Source organism: Podarcis gaigeae, assembly GCF_964106915.1.
Source record: "Podarcis gaigeae genome assembly, chromosome: 7".
Lineage (NCBI taxonomy): Eukaryota > Metazoa > Chordata > Lepidosauria > Squamata > Lacertidae > Podarcis > Podarcis gaigeae.
Window position 1 is genome coordinate 24,373,072 of NC_139683.1, and position 20,562 is coordinate 24,393,633.

Here is a 20,562-nt window from a genome sequence, read left to right on the forward strand (position 1 = left end):
GCACATGCTACTAAGGATACACTGTAATCATAAAACAACATTAGAAACTAATGACATCGGCTAATAAGAAATTTAAATAAGTTTCATTAAGTCTTGCTTTGATTTGCTCTTGGACATCAGCCTCCGACTTGCTTCTTGGCCTGATTTAACCCTCACACTTTTTATATCCATATACCCTGGCCGTTTAACCCACAGTGCCACCCAGGATGCGGGTGGTGCTGTGGGTTAAACCACAAAGCCTAGGACTTGCCGATCAGAAGGTTGGCGGTTCGAATCCCCGCAACGGGGTGAGCTCCCGTTTCTCGGTCCCAGTTCCTGCCAACCTAGCAGTTTGAAAGCCCGTCAAAGTGCAAGTAGATAAATAGGTACCGCTCCAGTGGGAAGGTAAACGGCGTTTCCGTGTGCTGCTCTGCTTCACCAGAAGCGGCTTAGTCATGCTGGCCACGTGACCCAGAAGCTGTATGCCGGCTCCCTTGGCCAATAAAGCGAGATGAGTGACGCAACCCCAGAGTTGTCCAGGACTGGACCTAACGGTCAGGGATCCCTTTACCTTTACCTTACCCTGGCCGTTGCCTCTGCAACTTGTTTCACACACCTCTCTATAGACTGAACATGATAGGGCCACTGTGGAATTTGCATGGGCTCGTCAGTGAACTTCTCTACTTCCTCTGTAGTAAGTTTACATGTCAAAGGAGGTTCATATATCCTGTTAGACCAGTCTATCAGCTCCAACAGGGACAAAGCACTGGTGTTGACAGAAGGTGTCTTTCTAGACATACAGAAAGATCTCCCAGTGTTTCATCATCTCTGCCCCTCAGGTCAATGATCTTCTGGACACCAGCTCTCCTCTTCTCATTGTCATAGGAGCATGAGAGTGTATGGATTATTTCGCTGAATGCATACCATGCTGAACGCATGGTATGTCAAAACAGTATCTACCACAGCCTTCTTTTCCAGCCTAACTCACCACAGCTGAAACAAGAAGTGGTGTGGGCCTTCTACTCAAGGAGTGTTTTACTTTGCTGTTGAACCAGCAGGGATACTACACACAAATGATGCATTCTATTAACAGCCTTTAAGTTGTTGTGGGATTTGCCTTTAAAGCCATGTTTTGGAACCCATATGCAGCAAAACCTGTTTGCTGTTGTTAACCACCTTGAATGGCTCACTGGACCAATTTCAAGAAGGGCCAAATCCATGGGAAGGTTTTCCTGTCCTTATGGCCTGTATGATCCAGTACCCATATCCCTGATCAGTAGACAGATCCCTTATGACATTGTCACTCAGTGAAGCAAGAGGCTCTCTAACTGGAAGTTTGGTGGGTGAAGGATCAATTTCAATTCCGTAGCAACATCTAGCAGTGTTACCTGTCCACTTGCTTTTAGACAAGGTCTTCCCATCAACGGCTTGTGAACAAGTGCCACAGAGGTAATTTGTTGGTGTGGAAGGCTCAAAGCAGCCAGATCAGTTTACGACTAAGCTTGACCTCAAAATAAGTAAGTAAGTAAGTAAGTAAGTAAGTAAGTAAGTAAGTAAGTAAATAAATTTTTATTTATACCCCACCCTTCCCGGTTCAGAAAACCGGGCTCAGGGTAGCTAACAACAAATTTAAAACACTTAATTGATGCAACAAAAAACAGCATAAAATACAGTATAAAATGCGAATAACAATAAATTCAATCCATCCAATAAACATTAGATGATCACCAGGGCTAGCTGGCTAAATTAGTCCTATTTGGGCCAGTGAGGAGACCAGGGAAAAATTAGCTGTGGGATCCCAGAGCAGGTAATCTTCATAAAAAGGGGAAGAAGAAGGGAAGGAAGGAAGGTATGATATATATTAATGAAAATATCATACAAAATGCACTGTATTGCAGATAACTCTTTCCAAAACATGTTTATGTTAGACAAAAATTGTGTTTAGTAGGGGATATTTGCACCAAAAGGCCGGTGGGTTTTCATGAGGCTGGTTTTTGTTTTTGTTTTAATTGTGAACTAGTATGTGGAGAACTGAATTTCAGATTAGAAAAACAGGAAACAGGGAATAACCAAAACTGACAGAATTCACCCATCCCTAGTGACGATTTGCATACTTTTTTCCTACGCAGAAGTGCTATCTGTGTGGGAACGTCTATCTTGTTTGGTGTGCCTGTCATTCGTGCAAAATGAAGAGGAGGACTGGGCTCCCTGCGCAAATAAGCAGGCAGATGATGCAGGCTGTTAGTGTAATGATTGTACGGTAATTGCACAGCTGTTGTGGGCGTTTGGAGAAAGAAATTCAGTGCTGCTCCAATAGCCCTATAATATTTAGTTATTTGGTCCAAGTGATACATGGAGAATTCATCCCTCAGCTGATCATGTTCCCCTTCAGTCTTGTACGCTGCACAATGTTTTAACTAGAGTTCTGGGCTGATTTATTTTATTTCTGCGAGTTTGTCTTTGCCATGGAGGTTTTTTAACAATGTTGCTGCATTCCATTGGAGTTAGCTGTACCATGGCAGATACGGTGATTGTTGGGAGGTTTGTGCAAATACATAAATATAGAACACTGTGGGGATTGTTTCCCCCCACCTCTAAATTGCGAGTGTGCTATTATGTCCCATTGATGTTCTATGCAGTAGTCTGTGCCCCAGAAACTCACGTTCCACATTGATTTATTGATTTGTTTTATTTTATTTTTATGGGATGGGACCTCTGAAATAAAATTAAAAAGCAGCCTAGAAACCGCATAGACCAATTTAAAATTGGCATTTGGCAGCACCGAAGAACACAAGACATACTCATGAAGAAAAGCACATGTCTGTATGCACTTGCACGTTCAAGAACACTCTGTCACAAGCCCACATCCTCTTTTCAATGAATGCAGTTACCACACAGCCCTTCCACGAGTGATGTAAAGAAAGAAACTGCTACCGAAGGAAGGGGAGCAGAAATCCTCACTTTCCTGTGCTGCGATCATTAATTTTCACACTGCTCCCCGCTTCCCTTGGCAGTGATCTTGAGATATCAGAGTGCTTTCTGAAGGCTCTGTGCATACGTCTTGCTGCCTGGGGAAATCCCCAGAGTCCTCAGGCTTAAGGAAGAGTTCTGGCCACTTTCAGGAGCAGTAGCTATTAGTGGTGAGAGGTAGGAGGGCAATGTAACTATCCCAAGGCATCAGAGCTGTGCTGTGCAGCTACCAGCTCTGCATTCAAACAACTACTACATATATGGTTGCATCCTTGATTTCAGTGATATTTACTTTCCCCCAAATCCGAATGACCCTCAGCCCACAATTAAGATACCTGGCCTGGAATGTTGCGCATCATCCTGGCGTCTAGAGGCAGTATTATGACAGAGGGTTAGCGTTCCAGATGATGCTAACCAGTTTGCACTAGGTAGATACAAATACTGGACAATGAGACTACCAGCATGTCAGAAGGAGGATGGCTCAGTGGGTCAGTGTGTCTTGCTGTTAAGCAGAAGGTTGGTGGTTCGAGCCCACCCAGGGATGGCTGTGGACAGGATTCCTGCATTGCGGAGGGTTCGACTACATGACCCTCAAGGTTCCTTCCAACTCTACAATTCTATGATTCTATGGAATTGTGTTCTGAAATAAAGTTAAAATGCAAGCAACAAAAATCAAAAATATGCAAAGCAGAACGGAAAGACCACCAAATTAGAGGAAAGGGAAGTGCATTGATTATATTACTTGATATATCATAGGTAACCTTGGGGAGCAATATGAGTAAAACTGCCTAAGACAGTTTGGACGTATATGCAGCCGAATCATAGTCAGGAAAACAAATGCTCTCATTTCTGCAGTCCTGGTAGTAAAGTCCATTGAACTTGGTAGGCCATTCTTCTGAGTAGACATGCATAGAATTGTGTTGCCTCTATGGTTGGAATGTGATCAGGTCATAGGAGATAAATGGAGTTTGTGCATAAATTTCTCCTAAATTTAGTCTCCTAAATTTGATCAAACTGCTGCTGTTTAGCAGGTTCGCTCTAGAGACTTCCAGTTACGTGTTTTGTAAAAAATAATAATAACAACATGTTTGTCTACATGTATTTATTTTGAAAGGTGGAACTGTGACGATGGCAGGAACATTTTTGGTGGTGACCTTTGCTCCCCGCGTTACCCAGGAAGTCACGGCAAGAAAGATACAGAATGATTTAGTTAACTGGCAGTTCCTGATTTATGTGGTGAGTACAGTATGCAAAAGTCGCTGTTTGCAAATGGGGTCTAGAGCAAAACATTGCAGCGAGAAGTGCTGTGATTCTGGATTCAGTTGTGCCTCCTTCCAGCATCCTCCAATATAGTCCACCTTCCCCTCTGCACAACAGTCATTTGGCATTCTGTGGCCATTGCCGTTTCCACAACTCCACTGCTACTTTCCTGTTGTGCATGGAAGGTACCATTTTCGACCACATAGCGATCAGCACTCAGAGAATGAGTTCCCTCTCAGTATAGTCATACCTCAGGTTACAGATGCTTCAGGCTGCGTTTTTTCGGGTTATGGACCGCTGAAACCCGGAAATACCGGAATGGGTTACTTCCAGGTTTCAGCGGTCATGCATGCGCAGAAGCGCTAAACCGCGCTTTGTGCATGCGCAGAAGCACCGAATCGCAAGCTGCGCATGCGCAGACGTGGGTTGCGAACGCTGCGGGTTGCGTACGTGCATCCCATACGGATCTCATTCGCAACCCGAGCATCCACTATACAGGGTAATTCAGGCACTCTTGGTTTGCAGAGTCAACAGGTATTTCTCGTGTGGGAACCGATTGTTCTTTCGGTCAAGGATGTTGCTGTTTGCTTACTTCAGCTTCTACTCCTTCCACATTCCTTGGGTCAAGCGGAGTGTGAATTTAAGAGTGCCTTTCCAAACTGTAGGGAAATGAGCATAGAAAAAAAGGCAAGGCCGCCTCCGCAGTAAGCTAAAGGCTAGTGTAACAAAAACTTTTTTTTATAGTGTAAGTTCATGTTTGATATGTTTTATGTTAAATTCTCTCAAATGAGAGAGCTGGCCCAAAGATGCTGCAGCATTCTGCACTAGCTGCAGAAACTGACTCTGCAAAGGCTGCCTTGGACTTTCTAGCATTCAAGAAAGGGTGAGAGTAAATCCATACTTTTAGAAGCATGGCATGATGTGCTAGATGTCAGAGAGGGAGGCTCTGCTTGTGGTGGCCTTTGAGTGGAAATGCCTGTTTATGGGAATCTTGACAGAGTGGAAAACATGATTTATGAGTCAGGAATGCATAGGATTCAGGGTATAGTTCAACACAGACCCTTCATGTCTTGTAATCCACCCCTGAAAGACAAGAGGAGTTTGTTTTTAGTTTTTTTTGTGGGAGAAAGACTGTTCTAGGTGGATGGATTAAATGTAGCTCAAAACTGTTTCTTTACTCACATCTGTTCAGAGGTCCCTAACCTTTGGGGACTGGTGAACGCATCTGGAATTTTGATAAAGTGTTGTGGGCGCTGTCACAAAATGGTTGCCATTCATAAACATGCTATGGCATTTTAAAGCAGTATCAGAATCGCTTCTGTGATCAACAGCATGCAATGTTTCAAACTTCAGTTGCATATTCTGGCTTAAAAATACGATTGGTGAAAGCACAACTCTGCAACTTCTTGGTTAGTTCTATAAAGGGAAGGAAATGGAAATTTGCATATCAGAAGAGGGAAGCCAGCAGGCCCATAGCACACTCAACAATTTCTTAGCCGTCATTCAAAGCCTGGAGCCAAAATATCTACTATTCTGCTTCCCCCCACCCCCATTATTTTAAGCAAGTGCTTTGCCCTGCCAACATGTCCAGTGTCGTTTCTTTCTCAACGAATAAAAAAACTTCCTTAAAATCGTGGACTTGTTAGGGATAAATACCTTTCCTCACCTTCTAAAGCTTTAGGCTGCAGTCCAGGGAAGCACTTAGAACACCCATTTGAACATGTTTTCAGAACATTTACTGGCGACCTATTTTTTTTTCTGCGAGAAGTCAAAAGGGGAGTTTCCAAATGTAACTTGCTGCTCTTTATTGACTTGAACAGATTGAGGGCAGTTTTAGAATTTTAAACCTACAGTTCCAGATTTGGAAGCTGGGATACCCAGGAATGCCCATACCTGATTGGCTGTTTTATTTATGTATTTTCTTTAGGTTTTATTGTTTGACCATAAGCCATAACAAAACTGAATATGCAGCACAGATGTCTAAAATCATAATGGAACAGGGTAATCATATAACAAAACACAGATGATTAAAATCAACTGTTTTTTTTAAAGAAATGAATCTAACCACATGCTTTTCTGTGCAAATGAGGAAGAGGAAACTTTTTCAGTTACCAAACTCTCCTTACTCACAGGAAATAAAAAAAGGCTTCAGAAATATATATCAGTAATAAAAGTTGAAAAGCAAGGTCCCCCCCCCTTTCATAGTGGGGGCTCTTCCCCACATTCCCTGGGCTTCCTTAAGAAAGACTTGTGTGCTGGGAGGGAAGGCAGATGGGGTCAGGAAGCCTGTGCCATCTGCTGTTGCAGAAGAGACCTAATCGGTAGTACTGTATTTTCCCATAGGGGAAAGGCCATAGCTGAATGTTAGAGCATCTCTTTGCATGCAGGTCCTTGGTTCAATCCCCAGCATCTCTAAGTGGGGCTGGGAAAGTTCCCCTGCCTGGTACCCTGGAGATCCACTGTCAGTCAGTGTAGGACCAATGGTCTGACTCAGTACTGGGTCCCTATGCATCTCCAGCTAAAAGGATCAGAGAGCCGTTGCTCGTGAGAGTGCAAAAGGGCTTGGTGGTCAAATATTCTTACTCAAAACAGCTCAGTGATATAGAACAACTCTTTTGTCTGCAAAAGATCCAAGGTTCAGTTTTCCTCGGCATCTTCAGGTAGGGTTGCAGTGACCCTTGTCTGAAACTCTTGGAGATCTGCTGCCAGTCAGTGTAGACAATATCGAGTTAGATGGACAATATCAAGTTAGATGTGCAGATGCCTGATGATCGTCTTCCAAAGCAACTACTCTATTCCGAACTTAAAAATGGAAAGCATAATGCTGGTGGTCAACAAAAGAGGTTTAAAAACTCTCTCAAGGCAAATCTAAAAAAATGTAGCATAAACACCGACAACCAGGAAATACTGGCCTGCGAGCGCTCCAATTGGAGAACAGCCTTTACCAATGGTGTCATGGGCTTTGAAGACGCTCAAACTCAGGATGAAAGGGAGAGATGTCCTAAGAGGAAGGCATGCTTGGCAAACCCTCACCATGATCAACTCCCGCCTGAAAACCTATGTTCCCACCGTGGAAGGATGCGTGGATCCAGAACTGGCCTTACTCGGCTACGAGGGATCGCCAAAGAAGAAAAAGAAGATGGGCCAATGGCCTAACTCTGTATAAAAAAGTTTCCTGTGTTCCTATGTAAAAGTGCTCGATGGGTGAATAGTATTACCTAGCATAAGGGAATACTAGGTAATACTATATTAGGTCAGGGCCAGCACAAAAGAGTTTTATGTATTAACATAGCCACTGCTTCCAGGTCAAAGAAGCACCCACCACATCCCAACATCTGCATTGGAAAGTGGAAATTCACCCCATGGAATGTGTCTACTAAGCAGCAATCTCTGGCCCATATGGAAGCTGCTTTGGAGTGGGGCTGCAGTGCATGTGGGGGTGTTGCTGGCGATTCTGAAGCAGCAAGCCCTGTCTGCGTGCGGCGTTAAGGAAATCCCATCTGCAGAATGTCTTGCAAAGCCGCCTCTCCTCGCGTACCATTAACTCTGCTGGTATATTTTTCTTTTATGCAACCTTTTGACAGGTAGTTGGCTAGGCAGTGATTGAAAACCAGTGCAGAGTTACAAATGCATTGCAGGTGTTCTGAGCAGAACTCTGCGTTCAGTCCAAGTTTTATTGATGAGGGCGGAGGAACAGAAGAGTAAGTGAAGGTAATTAATGCAAGCGGTAAGTAAGATAAGCCATAGATTGGGCTGCAATCTTCAAGTCACCTACACCAGAGTAGTCTCGTTGCAACTGGACAATGGCACTGCTACGTACAGTGGTGGCTCAGCGTGATTATACATAGCTAAAACTGGGTGTCTTTGCTTGCCAGATTATTACTGCAAGAACTCTCTCTCCTCTCTCCTTTGTTTTAAATCTTTTCAAGGCTGTAAAAATAAAGTAGGCACTTGAAAGGGTAAGAGAACTAGACAGCAAAATGTGAACATTTCTTAGGAAAGGTTTATAGGAATAATTGTTTGATAAATGGTGGTGAGGTTACCCCTCTTACTCATCCCTTTAAAGGGGTAGATAAGTATGTGACATCTTGTTAAAGATTTTGTCTGAAGCTTTTATTCTGCATTTTAGCAACTTAAGCCTTTTACGCTTTTTCTTTTCAGATCCTGGCAGTAATAGCATTCTGCATTCTTTTGTATTTCCATAAAAGAAAGAAAGTGAATCACATTGTGATTTTGCTAACAATGGTAGCAGTGCTAGGTAAGGCTACGGCTCATCTGCAATGTTTTGTGCTGATTGTTCCTTTGTTCTCTTTTGTTTTGTGCTGGCTGGTCCTGAAACTTCTTGCAGGGCTCCAGAATTTTGCCCCCCTTGCCCCACTTCCTCATGCTAACTTATGTGGGTTTTGAGTATCCATGCAGCAGAATGCCACATTAGATATTGGTTCTACATCAGGCTACAGGTGGAGAATACCGCTGTTGAATCCTATGCCACATCACAAACTCTTGGTGAGTAGAAAGCTAGCACAGAAGGGGACAGGTTCCTGCTGGCTTTCTATTTGCAGGGAAATTTTTAACACAGATGAACATCCATAAATTGTATGTCCAGCCTACGGTCTGAAGACTGCAGACCATTCAGTCAAATCAGAACTCTGTCCACATCTTTCTGCTGCAAATATACACTTGGGGGGAGATTATACGTAGGGCAGCCAGTTCATGGAACATAGGTGCCAAGACTCCACTGTTGCCTTCTCTGAGCTATGACATGACATGTCATGAACATTTGCCCCACTGAGCATTTCTGGGGATGCTTCTTGATCCATCTTTGTCACTTGAAGCACATAGGGGCACAGTGGCTAGGGATATCTTTTATCAGCTTTAGTTGGTAAGACAGTTATGGCTGTTGTGGACCACTTGATCCCAGAGAGAGTGAATTAGAGAGTCTGTCTGAAATTCCTTGTTGCTTGAAAAGAGATTTCGACCAGCACTAGCTGAAGTAAACAAACCAATAACTCAAGCATAAAAGCCCAAGCCTATCCAAGCACTTTGTGGAAGTGTATATAAGCTGTGTGTCGAGATGGGCAACAAGAGACCTATTCAGTTTTCGTCTCTCATTTGCATACATATTTTCCCCTTAGAGTTGGAGTCAAAGCAAATAAAAATTTTAGTATTGTACATTTGTTTGCGTTTCTTCATGGTGCACTCAAGCTGAAACATATTCCATTGTTTGCACAGTAAAACAGTCTTCAGCCTAGAAGAATAAAAATTATGGATATATGCCACAGTCCCTGGAGAACATTCCTTAGTAAAAACCATTGAATTTAATGGAACCCAAGTTATACACTATGTCTTCTGGAGGTGATTGGACTTGGTGGGCTATGGTCATGGGCTACAGGTTTTTTAAAAACTTGTCGTATTGATGATGTTCACACATTGCAATTACCAGCTTGGATTTAGGTGACTCAGTGGAGTACATTTCACACAACACTTATGTGTGCATTAGAAGTTATCATGTCTCAGTATTTTTTTGGTGACTCTGGGTTTGCTTCTTCCCCCTTTATAATGATACCCAATTTAGAAAGTGCTTGAAGACATTTAAGGGCCTTACACTGCAATTCTGTACATCTCTACCCCGGAATAAGTCCCATCAAACTCTAAGGGATTTTTAAGTAGTTATGCATAGGATTCCAATATTGATCTGTATCTTTTATGCTGAATTAATCCTCTCCTGTTGAATTCAGCCAGAGCAAGACATCGCAATCTCAGAATAGCTCCAGTTTACACAGAATTTCATGCCTAGAAATTAACTGGTGTGCTGCTGTTTCCTGCAAAACACATGCGCAGAGTGTGAACAACAGCCACGTGTTCATAAGCACTCATGTGTGAGAGCTCTGATAGGTCTGTTGCCAATACATGTAGAGCAGCTTTTAAGAGCACATGTCCTGTCTTTTGCACTTTGCTACAAGAAACATCACTGCATTTGTGTGTTGAGACCTTTAAACCTCCCCCCCCCCTAAATAAATTCAGACAAGACTCAAATTTTGGTTTGGTTTTCAGCAGAATTTAGGCCACAACTTTATTGATTACAGCAAGTGAATGGTTGCATAGGCTCTGGTTCGACTAGCTCCCTGCACCATTGCAGATAGCACTGATCCAGGACACCAGCATAGGTCAGCCAAGGGTTAACACCTGGATAAGCGGAAATCTGGGAACAGGCTATCTCTGCCACCCAAGTGCCCTCCCCCCTGGACTCAGGCATGGGCACAACCCCCTCACAGAGGTTGACCAAACCATCGAGTCCCTGGATTCCTTAAACGGAATACCCTTCACATAGGGATGGCGAGAGCGTTCTTCCATCCCTATCACCTGAACCAGAGCCTATCCGCAACTTTACAAGTTGTGATGATTTGCTACGCGGTAGGCAAAACCCAAATGGCAACAGCCAATCAGCCAAATGGGGAAAATTCCTGCCGTGCCCCTGTTCCAATGACAGACGACACACAATGGCATAGCAAGGTCGAGCGCGCAAGCCCTAATTATAGGGAGAGGTGGGCGGGTGTTCCGATGCACGCACTGAAAGAGGAAGCTCTGGGTCATGTGCATAGGTATATCTAAGTCCCTTGATCCATTTAGCCTGCATCCCATTGGCCTGATTGAACCCTGCATCAAGGGACCTACCAATCGGGTGTTGTGGCTATCCAAACGTACCCACCCACAACACAGGGTTAGGTTGCCAGGCCCCACCGCAACACGTGCCCTCTTTAAGGGAGGACCCGATTTGTGGCAGACATGATTGTTGCATAAAGTACAGGCTGGAGTTGCCTGCCACAGCTGCACAAGCAAATTCAGTTTGCTTTCTGATGTCACAGCTAGCCAAATATGTACCAATCACGATAAATATGATATCTCTATGGTGTTGTTGCTAGTTTGCTTAGACCAGGGTGTCATTCAGTAGCTGCCAGGAGCAACTGAAGCAGTAGAATAATCGGGGCTTTTTTTCCAGCCGGAACTTGCCGGAACTCAGTTCTGGCACTTCAGGAAAAATAGCACTGAGGATAATCATTGTTCTAGGTTGGAGGGTGAGGAGATAGAACCACTTGACAAAGTCATTGACTGCAATTTCTGACATTTCCAACTTGTTTTCTGATTGCCAGTCAAAGAGCACTTTGCTTTGTAAACCATCAAAGGAAGGGTGAATCTCTTTCCCAGTCGTTCAAGAATAGTATCTTTAATATGAACAGCTAAAAATCCCAGAGCTGGGAATTAGTCCTTATAAATGTGTTAAGATGATGTCCCCATTTGGATATCTTTTAAAATGGAATTTAAGGAGAGTCCTGTTGAACCAGACCAACTCCATCTAGTCTAGCATACTTTGGGAAGCCCATATGCAATGCATGGAATCAATAGCCTCCCTCTGCTGTTGCTACCCTGCAGCTGGTGTTCAATGGGATATAGTCTGTGAACATGTAAGTTTCAGTGTAGCCATAGATAAACCTCCACAAATTTATCTAATCACCCTTTAGAGCCATTTAAGACCAACACACTTTCCTACATTCCGCCTCCCCTCAGGGCATGATGTGTAAACCAGCAAGGAACTATGCTATAATATTTTATTGTGAAAGAGTTGTTTTAGTGTCTGTCCTCCGTTACTCATATGTACAACTCACTAGAGGTGTGGTGTGGTGTGTGGATACTTTCATATATTTGTCACATCGGTCTTAATAAGCAGAGAGATCTGTGTTTCATACATTTGGGTTCGCTTTTATTTCCCCCAGAATAGGAGCAGGGAAGTGTTGGTATAAATCTGCAAACGCTTTGGGCGACGCAGCTCTGGAAACTGACTCACCGAGAAGCACCTTGTTTCATGCCTAATCTGGAATTTACAGTATGGTAGACTGGAGGGGTGAAATGGGAGAGACCGAGCAGGATTTCTGCGTTTCCTGCTGTTGCAGATGATGTCACTTTTCAGCTGCTGCATTGCTAGCTAAAGGGGATCTGTTATCGGAGTCAGCAAAAGCCGTTTGTCCCTCTTTGGTGCTGCGTTAACCAGAAGAACAATTTCTGCATTTAATATTTAAAGAGGCTCTTAGGGGCTTCCTATGCCTGATTGTTAAACTTATATAGAATCTGGGTGGAAAGAATCCCGCCATCTCTGATAATACTGTCAGCTTTAATATATTCACCTTCCAGCAATATAGCTGTCAGCAGGAAGGACGGAAATGGCGGGTTTTATTGGAAAACTTTTATTTTACACCATTTGACTCTGTTTCCACATAGCTTCATGCCAGCACTGAACTTGCCGATTTTATCTCCCATTGTTTTACCTTGGCGCTTGTGTTGGACAGATGAGGTACAGAACAGTGTAATTGCCTCTGTGAAAAAAGGAGCAATTGTAGATGACAAAATCATAGAGCAGCCCTAGAGCTGTGTCGCTAGGAGGTTTGTTTCTCCTCTTTACCCAGATATGCCCATCGTATCTGCCCATGTCACATATATTAACAATGTCACTTACTTCTCACCATGTATTTGTGATAGTCCCTACAAGACATAAGGCTTGTTGACCCTAGAGCAAAATGTGGATTTGCACCCACCAGTCTCCCCATTGATACAGAAGGGTCCACAAGACATCCTCCCCATTGTAGTGTTGTCTTGGACTTTTCCTTCTTTAAATGTGGTGTGTGTGTGTGTGTGTGTGTGTGTGTGTGTTGATCCTTGGAAAGTTCAAAGTGTCCAGGATCAAGAAACTCCACATTTACAGGGGGCAAGGTTCAGAACAACAGTGGGCAACATCTGCTTTTTGCTCCGATTCAGACAAACCCTTGGGATCCAAGCAAGTTACTTGTTTTCCTGTGTGCACCGTTGGTGAAGGGTGAATTTAGGCTTAGTAAAATATTTCCAGTGAGCTATACCATGTTGTACAGGGAAATGTGAAAGGCTGACTTGTAACATGGGAGACTTTCCTAATGCAAAATATCAAGATCAGATGGGTGAATTTTAAGTCATTCAAAAGATAAGATATCCAGAGGTTTGTGGGTAAACAAATAGGACTGGATCCAGATCCCATTGGAGTCAATGGAACAGGTTAGCCATACCTAAGTTCCATTGATTTCAGTGGTAGTGAAGTGCAGCTAACATGTGGAGAAATCCTGTACATGTCTGCTCAGAAATCAATCCCTCTGAATTCAGTGGGGCTTGCTCTTACATAAGTGTGTGTAAGTTATGCCAGCCTTCGGGTGTGTACACATTAGCAGCTTGAAACACGGTGAGATCATTCCCCCAAGTTTAACACTGCTTTCTTGGATTCCTGTACACACCAGAGAGGGGGCAGATATGTCTTCACCCAATGCCCAATACTTGATTTGTTTCCCCACACCAAATTCCAGTTCACCATAGCTGTCATCTGCGCATGTACTATCACCTGCACATGTGCAATGGCTGCTTGAAATGTACACATCTTGCCTTAACTGTGGCTTCTGTTTTATAATTGGATGGAAGCTGGACTCAGGGGAATATTTCTCAAGAAACTACAGGATATGAATGAATTGTGGCTAATGTCATGTGCATTTAGCTTTAGACACCAGTACTGGGAGCATGCTGGAGTCAGAGTAAGTGGTAATGTGCACACAGCCTAAGTCTGGATCCAATCCAGAGAAATTAGGCCAAGAAACCAATGAATAATATATGCCTGCCCATTGATAGATATTTTTAAAACATCCTATTGGCAGGTACTCTCACTATATTGTTTTAGATGCCTGCTGTAAACCTAGGATGGGGGTGGGATGCCCAGCCTAGCCAGAAACATGATTTAGCTACCTATATTGATTTTTAATTTTTTATATTCGATTTTGATTATGGTTTTCCTGCGTATTTGTTTTTTTAACTGGTTTGTGGATTTTAGCTGTGTTTTATCTATAATTTTATTTGCACACCACTTTTTTATCAAGCAGTTTCTAACATTTCCAAGTAAACAATAAATACAAATGAAAGCAACCAGAAATGAATTCAAACACAATTGGTTCCGCTCACTTAAAACACAGCACTTTTCAGCAGTACCTACTCAAGACATTGAGGCAGGAGTCACTGAGAGAGAAGATATTCAGATAACGTGCATGCATGAATCAGCCTGTTTTGTTTTCCAGCATCTCTGAACGTCGTTTCAGTAAAAGCCGTGGCAACCATGATTACACTTTCTGTGAGAGGGAACATGCAGCTAACCTACCCTGTTTTCTATATCATGCTCATTCTGATGGCAGTAACATGTGCTTTCCAAGTCAAGTAAGTTTCTAACATATTCACCTACCATCTTATTACCCTATTAACAGCCATTTGCTAATTTCTGTTCCTCTAGTTAATGCTTTGTGTCATAGCATAGCTTATACAGCCAACTTCTAACGGGCCCTCTTGGCCCAACTCAGCACTGATGGTTTCAGGCCAGATGCATTATTATGCGCTCACTTCTAGTTTTGATTTATGAGCGCGATGCTTTATTTTGCTGTTAACTAGCCATGCAGGTTTTCCTAAATGCACTTTTACATTTGCTGAGGATTTCAGACCAGATGAACCTTGCTGGTTTCCTGCTGCTTTTTCATTCTGACATTTTCCACAGCTTTTACACCCACTGCCAGTCACTAATAAAACTAACACCCTGCTCTGCTTTCACTAATTTCGCCATCTCGTTCCCCCGTGCTGCTTTGTATTCGCAGGTTGTAGCAACACAATTTCCCTTGTCCGTTTTTATTATTATTACTATTAAAGGGGAAGGGGCTTAATCTCCCCAGAATACTCAGATAATTATGTCTTCAAAAGCTTTCTTCTTCCAACTGGGATTTCCTTCCTGTCTTTTCAAGGTCTATCCATTGATTAACTTGGCTGTGACGATAGTTCTCGCAGAAGACAGGGGGCTGCCGCCGATAATAGCATTTCCGTGTCTAGTTCTCCCCCAAACCTTTAGACTGTCTAGTAGTTTAACTCACTCTGTGCTTTGGTATCATTATGCCCTGTGTTTCTGCACTCTCCCCAACTGCAGGCAACGTGAACACAACCTGATGTTGCTATTTTGATAATAGCATTTATTAGCATTTTTGTTGTTCTGTTATAAGACGCTTTGAGCATATATCTATGGGAAAGTGGAACGCAAAATTTAATAAACAAACTAGATGGACCTTTGGTCTGAACTAGCTGGGCTTTTCTAATGTTCTTAGGCTTAAACCACATTTTCTAATGTTCTTAGGCTTAAACCGCATGTGAGCCAGTGTGGTGTAGTGGTTAAGAGCGGTAGTCTTGTAATCTGGGGAACTGGGTTCGCATCTCCGCTCCTCCACATGCAGCTGCTGGGTGACCTTGGGCTAGTCACACTTCTTTGAAGTTTCTCAGCCCCACTCACCTCACAGAGTGTTTGTTGTGGGGGAGGAAGGGAAAGGAGAATGTCAGCCGCTTTGAGACTCCTTTGGGTAGTGATAACGCGGGATATCAAATCCAAACTCTAAACTCTCTAATCCAACTCTATTCCACCTCCGTCTCTTGAAAGTATCCTGGGAAATGTGGCTTACCCCTCGCAGAACTGCAATTCCCAGCACTCTTAACAAACTACACTTCCCATGATTCTTGGATGTGTGTGCTTTAAATGTATGGTGCGTATACAGCCTTTATGGTGGCTTTCCTAAGACCACCTGGTGCACTGATATCAGAATTAAGATTCAAACCAGGAACTTTTACAGCTTTTCCTCTTGTAGCCAAACATAACTCAAAACATATTTTAGTGCAGGGGTCACTAACCTGTGGCCTTCGGTACGTTACTGAACTACACCTCCCATCAGTTCTAGCCAGCATGGCCAGTGGTTAGGGATGATGGGATTTGTGGTCTATCTATAGCTGGAGAGCCAAAGTTCTGCCATCCCTCTTTTAGTGACTCATTTGAACAGCCTTTTTTATTTTAGGAGAGGGGGTAGCATCTTCATGCATTTATGCTGGATTTTTTTTCCCAGAGTGTCATTGGTATTACTGGCCAAAAGTAATGAGGTGTCTGCAATGATTTTGAAATCCTGACTATGCCATGAATATGCAGGATTTTTTATTTTATTTTTAAAGCTCCATGGAGACTGCTCAACGGTTGCTAAAATAACCTTGCAGTCACTCCTAATGTCTAAAACAGATTAGAAGCTGGACTTTAATGTTGTATCAATAGGCCATTTGGAGGATCGCTCTTTTTAAAGGATGCACAACATTTTCTACATGAAATTAAGACTTCTATATTCAGCTGCTGATCCAGCTTTTTGGGGATGTGGTGGGTGTCCCCCAGTGTATTTTTTTTTAAGCGGCTCTTTTGTCAGTTGATAAGGCAGAAATGGTTGGAAGCTCCAATGGTCAGAAAAGATTCGACATTTCCTCATATTTAAATTCAGGACTAAATATTAAATAACAGGTTTTGAAACGAGCAGCCATGCCTACCCTAATAAATAATAATATAATATAACTACTGTTCTTAAAATACATCAACATTTTTATGTTTTGGTGATGTGCAACCCTCTGTTATTTTATGAAATGGCAGTACAGAAATACTTTTATTAAATATAAATATTGGGTTGTTTTTATTTTTATTAGGTATTTTGTGGTTTTATATCTTGATTTTATTCTGTGAACTGCCCTGAGACCCCCAGGTATAGGATGGTATATAAATTCAATAAATAATAATAATATACAGAGTAATTCTTGCAACAGCCTTTTAAGGTAGGCCAAACATTACCTTGGGAACATAGGTAGCTGTACTATAACATTGTTTGTCCATCTAGCATAGCATTGTCTACTCTGACCGATAGCAGACCTCACAAGATCTCAGGCAGGATCCCCATTCTGTAAGATTGGGTCTACTAGACAGTGGTTTGACTTGAGCCTGCCTGGTGAGTTTGTGGCAGAAGTGAAATCTTCGCCAGGAATTTCCTGAGCCACTGCACTGAGTTTTTCCGTGCCGTCCATGGCCAAGGGTGCCCAAGGCTGAAGAACATGGGTGATTTCCTTAGTTTCCTCCCTAGAAAGATAAGTAATGGGAAGGGTGGGAGGGTGTGGTGATTTTGCTCACAGGCTTGTTCATCTGTGTTATTCTGCACTGAGTAATGCTCATGTTTTGAAGTACCTGCCAAGAACCAGAGTATTTTGTAACAAGTTCCATATACTCAAAGAGGCTTTTGGCTTGGGTTTTTAAACAGCATTTATTTATTACATTCATATCCTGCCTTGGTTCTTCTGTTTGCTTCTCTCACTGCCCTTTTATCAGCATAACATCCCTGTGAAGTCAATAACGTTGACAGAGATAGTGGCTGCAAACACACCAGTCATTTGAAGCGCACCCAAAAAGTTCCTCACAGAGCTACAATTTCCAGTACCCTTAACAAACTATAGATCCTAGGATTTGCGGTGTGCGCGTGTGTGTGCGCGTGCTTTAAATGTATGGTATATATGCAGTCAATGACTGGTCCAAGGTTACCTAGTGAGCTTCACTTCTGAGTATGGAATTGAACCTGAGTCTCCTCATTCCTAGACTGAGATTCTACTGATAATACCATACTAGCTGATACTGCCAGGCAAATCACTTTAGAAACATTCAAGAGTCGCTTATGGTATAGCCTGGAGGTTTGCTGTTCAAAGAAAGACATTTTTAAAAACAACTGAGCATGCTGCCCAAGCCTGTTAGACCCCTGCCTGCAGTATTTGATATTTTGATTTTAACCTAATGTAGTTTGTGGATTTAAAAACCTTTTTATTTAACCCCCCCTTTTTGTGGGCTTGTTAAAATAAACTTCAAAGCCTAATAGTTTCCCATAGTTTTGTGAGGCTGCGATCCTGTGCACATTTATCTAGGAGCAAGCTCTGTGGAGCACAGAAGGACTTCCACCTTGGTCGATGTACAGAGGAGTGTGTTCCAACTCTCTATGCCAGGGGTCAGCAAACTTTTTCAGCAGGGGGCCGGTCCACTGTCCCTCAGAACTTGCGGGGGGCTGGACTATATTTTTTTTGGGGGGGGGGAAATGAATGAATTCTTATGCCCCACAAATAACCCAGAGATGGATTTTAAATAAAAGGACACATTCTCCTCATGTAAAAACACGCTGATTCCCGGACCGTGCGCAGGCCAGATTGAGAAGGCAATTGTGCCGGATCCGGCCCCCAGGCCTTAGTTTGCCTACCCATGCACTATGCCAGTGGTTCTCAACCTGTGGGTCCCCAGATGTTGTTGGACTACAACTCCCATCATCCCTGAGGTCCCTGAGGATGATGGGAGTTGTAGTCCAACAACATCTGGGGACCCACAGGTTGAGAACCACTGCCTATGCAATATGAAGAGCTTTGGTTCCAGGTCAAACTTAAAAGATCAGAATGTCATCTGCACCAAACCAAAAGGGGGGGGGGACTGAGGTCTATGGAAATAGAATCATAGAATCTTAGAGTTGGATACCAATGGCCATTTAGTCCAACCCCCTGCAATGCGGGAACCTCAGCTAAAGCCTCCATGACAGATAACCACCCAACCTCTGTTTAAAAACCTCCAAGGAAGGAGAGTCACCACCTCTTGTGAGAGTCTGTTCCATCGCTGAACAGCTCTTACTGTCAGAAAGTTTGTCCGAATGTTTAGTCAGAATCTCCTTTCTTGCAACTTGAAGCCATTGGTTCAAGTCCTACCCTCCAGAGCAGGAGAAAAAGAAGCATTCTCCCTCCTCCATGTGACAACCCTTAAGATATTTGAAGATAGCTATCATATCTCCCCTCAGTCTCCTCTTTTCCAGGCTAAACATATCCAGCTCCTTCAAGCGCTCCTCATAAGGCTTAGTTTCCAGACCCTTGGTCACCTTGGTTGTTGCATATATGACGAATGCTGATACTTTGGATTTTTCTTTTTTTTAGTAATGGTGGAAAAGCAGCCCAGGAAGAGCTGATCTCAAGAGCATGCATTTCGTCTCCTTGGAGCGTTGGAATGCCAACTGCCCAGTTGTTGATAAATGTTGGCTGCCCTGGCCTGTGAATTCTTATTGACGTGACTCTAAAAGTGCATTGACTTTCTTCTCATAGGTTTTTAAATGAAGCAATGAAGCTCTATGGTGCAGAAGAGGTCATCCCAATGAACTACATATTCTTCAGCATTAGCGCTATTGTGGCAGGTTAGTAGGTACCCTTGTCAACCAAATAAAGGCATCAGAACTGGGAGCTCCATTGTGTTCTTGTGTGCAGAGCTCACAAAGATTCATTCTGACTCCCCGCCCTCCACCCAGGGGCCCCTGAAATATATGGGACCTGTCTTTTTTCTTCCGGCTTACCAATGAGTATTTGCTTAGCATCGTATGTGGCAGTCACGATGCAGTCAGAGTTAATCACTTTGCAAGTTCCATTGACGGCAATGATAGAGAGTCATTTGACATCTTTCCGCAGGGCCTGCAAGATGGAGTTCTTCCGCCAGGCCTTTGGTCAGGGCTCAGCCTGACTCCCCTTTTGTTTTTGTATAAGAACTAATAGGAAAGAGGCCTCCCAGCACTCTCACAGGCCCATATAAGATCAGTGTAAACAGTTGGGCCGATGAGCACTTATTGTTCCCAACCCTAACCCTGCGGAAAGCCATCTAATTAGACTTTAATTTGATTTTTTAGGAGGTAATTTAATTATTATTTGATTTTATACTAATGTTATATATCTGATGTTAGCTGCCCTAAGCCCGACTTCGGCTAGGGAGGGTGGGATATAAATAAAAGTTTATTATTATTATTATTATTATTATTATTATTACTATTATTATTATTATGTGCTCAAGTCTCTCATTGAAATCTATGGGATGTAAAAATGCTCCTTTGAGGCTGGAGCATGCCCAGCTTTCAGAGATGCATTTTGGTTATGACTTAGAGGGGACAAAAGTCTACTGTCATCAAAATGTCGTTTTCTCAGGGCTGACATTCCCCATCCATCCTGCTTTACCGGTTTTATTACAGGTGCCTGCAGTGACATACAATGAATGTTTTCCCCATGTGCACATTGGCTTCCCATTCTCTTACCTGCTAAAGTAATTTCAGCAATGAAGCAAGCCCTTAAGATAACAACCAGCTGTGCTCCTTAGCAGTCAGAGTGTATATTCTGTTTCAGCAGGCTTTCCGTGCTAGGCTACAGCGAAGGAATTAGAATGAATCCAAAGCCATTTTAAGCTATTAACATTTTATCCTGGGTGAGAACTTTTGAACTGGATATGATTGAAGAGAGACTCCAGTTCCCTGGGATTGTATGGTGTGGTAAGAACAAGCAAGCAAAGGGGGACCAATATGCTGCGTTTGCAGTGAGCCAAGAAGTTATTGTTACTATAACTTTTATGATCCCTTTAACACA

The 20,562-nt window shown here is 43.0% G+C and overlaps 1 protein-coding gene across 3 annotated transcripts in view; it reads left to right on the plus strand.

The window, feature by feature from the left end:
• Positions 1–20,562, plus strand: part of NIPAL2 (NIPA like domain containing 2) — a 40,071-nt gene that overhangs the window by 14,076 nt on the left and 5,433 nt on the right. For 2 of the 3 annotated variants that reach the window (XM_083749822.1, XM_083749823.1), the window contains exons 5-8: positions 4,064–4,185; positions 8,371–8,467; positions 14,346–14,481; positions 19,267–19,355. In XM_083749822.1, the coding sequence (XP_083605948.1) occupies positions 4,064–4,185; positions 8,371–8,467; positions 14,346–14,481; positions 19,267–19,355 (444 nt within the window). The remainder of the gene's footprint in view (positions 1–4,063; positions 4,186–8,370; positions 8,468–14,345; positions 14,482–19,266; positions 19,356–20,562) is intronic. The other variant, XM_083749824.1, reaches the window with a different exon arrangement.